Source organism: Trifolium pratense, linkage group LG5, assembly GCF_020283565.1.
Source record: "Trifolium pratense cultivar HEN17-A07 linkage group LG5, ARS_RC_1.1, whole genome shotgun sequence".
NCBI lineage: Eukaryota > Viridiplantae > Streptophyta > Magnoliopsida > Fabales > Fabaceae > Trifolium > Trifolium pratense.
The window spans coordinates 7,551,731-7,554,570 of record NC_060063.1 but is presented as its reverse complement, the minus strand read 5'-3'; the positions used below and the strand labels follow the sequence as shown (position 1 = coordinate 7,554,570).

Genomic DNA, 2,840 nt, shown 5'->3' with positions numbered 1-2,840 from the left:
TTTTTACTTATATTTTGTTACAGAGTAGAGAAGTACTCTCCGGTCCTTAATATAAAAGAAAATTTATTTTTTAAATATATTGAAAATTTAATGTATTTAGTCCATATTATCGACTAGATACATTAAATTCTCAATAAATCTAAAAAATAAAATTTCTCTTATATTAAATATCTGATCGGGAGTATTTTTTATGCAAAAGAGAATTTCAATAAATTTTGAGCTTATGCTTATATAAAGTGAAAGATGTTCACGTGGTCTTGTTTTGATCATTCATTGGTCCAACACCATCCGTATACATGAGTAGACAAAAGACATTATATGCCCTAAATCAAAGTATATAAATACACACCTCTATACTATGAGTTTTTTAACCAAACCTAATCATCATGAGTGGTAGTAGAGATCCTCTTGTTGTTGGAGGTGTAATTGGTGATGTTTTGGACCCTTTTCAAACTTCTATACCTATAACAGTTTCATATCATGGTAAAGAAGTTAACAATGGTGCTGAATTCAAACCTTCTCAAGTTGTTAATCAACCAAGAATTATTGTTGGTGGAAATGATCTCAGAAACTTCTACACTTTGGTAATTAATCATGTCTCACATATATAATTGATTTTGTTGTTGATCAATATATATATATAAACAAAACAGAAAATTGAATTAGCAACCAAAATCATCATAAACATAAAAAAATAAAAAAAATCTAATTCTTGTCACTAAATTTAATTAGTGACATATGTTTAATGAGTTTTTTGTTGTCATTTAATTTCAATTTTCTAGTAAATATATATAGCTATGAAAATCATAAGCAAATATGTTTCTACTTTTTATTATTACTAAATTTAGAGACATATGTTTTATTTCTATGTCTTTTGAAAATCATAAGCATATATATTTCTAATTCTTTAGTAACTATTATAAATTTAGAGACATGTTTTTTTATGCCTTTGATTTTAATATTGCTATTTCAATTATAGGTGATGGTGGATCCAGATGCACCTAGCCCTAGTAACCCAAATTTCAGGGAGTACCTTCATTGGTAAGCAACGAAATTATAAGCTTTTAGAATGCCATGAGTACATGATTAATTATAAATAAATTAGTGAAGTAATTACATTTCTTAATTTTTTTAATTTTTTTTATAAAATTACATTTCTAAGTTAATAACACTTTGACCAATTTTCTCTCAATATATTTCAGGTTGGTGACTGATATTCCTGCATCTACTGGGCCTACTTTTGGTATGATGTTAATTAAGCTTTGAAAATTGCTTATGTAGAAGAAAATTTCTTATGCTGACTCATCTTTAAATAGGAAATAACTGTCTATCAAGATTGAAAATTGCTTAATCCATAAATCCAAACATACACCTACACTAAATCATGGTATTCACAAATCACCGCGATTTTGACATAATCACGGAGAGTCCTCACAATTTTAACAAAATTTATATTTAGTGTTTTAAACAAAATCACGGTGATATTGTAATTTTGCCAAATCCTGTACAAATCCAAAACATACATTAAATCATAGTATTTAAAATAGTTTTTTTTTTTTTGGCTGTTCAAAAATAATAATTTCCAGACTCATATAATAGGCCTAGGACTTAATATAACTATGTACTAATTCCAATATAAACCCTATTATTACATGTTAGTGACAAATTTAGTACTTTATAATTTATTTCATATTCATATTCTGTATAATTTTTTTAATTTTTATTATAAACACTTCATAAGTCATGCATACGAGTGATTGTGTGATTTAATGACAATATAACATTGATGATTTTAATAAATTAAACTTTTTATTTTATTTTCACAGGTCATGAAGTTGTACCTTATGAGAGTCCACGACCGTCGATGGGGATTCATCGTATCGTCTTTGCGATTTTTCGTCAACTCGGTAGAGAGACAGTGTATGCTCCCGGATGGCGTCAGAATTTCAACACGAAAGAATTTGCAGAACTTTACAATTTAGGATTGCCTGCTGCCGCTGTTTATTTTAACATTCAAAGGGAATCCGGCTCTGGTGGAAGAAGGTTATAATGATCATGATTATCTAATTTGAAGAAAAAAAATATAGAATTTCAATAAAAAAAAGTTGTAAAATCAATTTGTTTAAGAAATTTTGAATTGGAAATTAACTCTCCCATACTCAATAGGGAATTATGCGTGTTCTCCAATTTCAAACTATTCTGAAAACTAATATTCACAATGGTGGCAATAAGGAGATTTAGGGTCCGTTTGACCTAGCTTTTTTTGAGCTTATGCAATATAAATTAAGTTTTATGTTATTTTATAAGTTCATACTAGTGAAAATTGTAATTTTATATGCTATTTTATCATAAGCTACCTTGATAAACTTATAATAATATATAAAAATTGAATAAGTTGTTTGCATAAGCTCTAAATAAGAGGAAAAAAAGTCAGGTCAAACGATTTATTGCATAATTAATATATCTGAACTTGCAATAATTTTCATATAAATGTCTCGGAGGGAGTATATACACATATATGAATAAAATTGAACTGAAGCTAGCATTTAGCAGGTTCATAATTCTAGCTATGGTTATCAATTGTAACTAATAGCTGAAAAATGTTGTTTGTCACTATAGTGATATATTTTAATTTGCACTTGCAATGTATATCTTTGAAAAAATTACTCCACAAATTTCTTAATTTGCATTTGCAATATATATAGTTAGCCCTCCAAATCTCACAATCCAAGCATAGAACTTAACAAAATTGGTCACCATAAAATGATCAAATTATAGATGAAAAAAAAAAAAAGACAAATTCAAAACTTTATATTAATTTAGTTATGGAACTTTGGAGT

The 2,840-nt window shown here is 27.3% G+C and overlaps 1 protein-coding gene across 1 annotated transcript; it reads left to right on the top strand.

The window, feature by feature from the left end:
- The first annotated feature begins 282 nt into the window (after nucleotides 1-282).
- LOC123884412 (protein RICE FLOWERING LOCUS T 1-like) lies at nucleotides 283-2,295 on the top strand. The gene is made up of 4 exons (XM_045933500.1): nucleotides 283-584; nucleotides 980-1,041; nucleotides 1,203-1,243; nucleotides 1,827-2,295. Exons 1-4 carry the CDS (start codon nucleotides 387-389, stop codon nucleotides 2,048-2,050), a joined length of 525 nt encoding a protein of 174 aa, XP_045789456.1. The 5' UTR covers nucleotides 283-386; the 3' UTR covers nucleotides 2,051-2,295.
- Nucleotides 2,296-2,840: the final 545 nt, after the last annotated feature.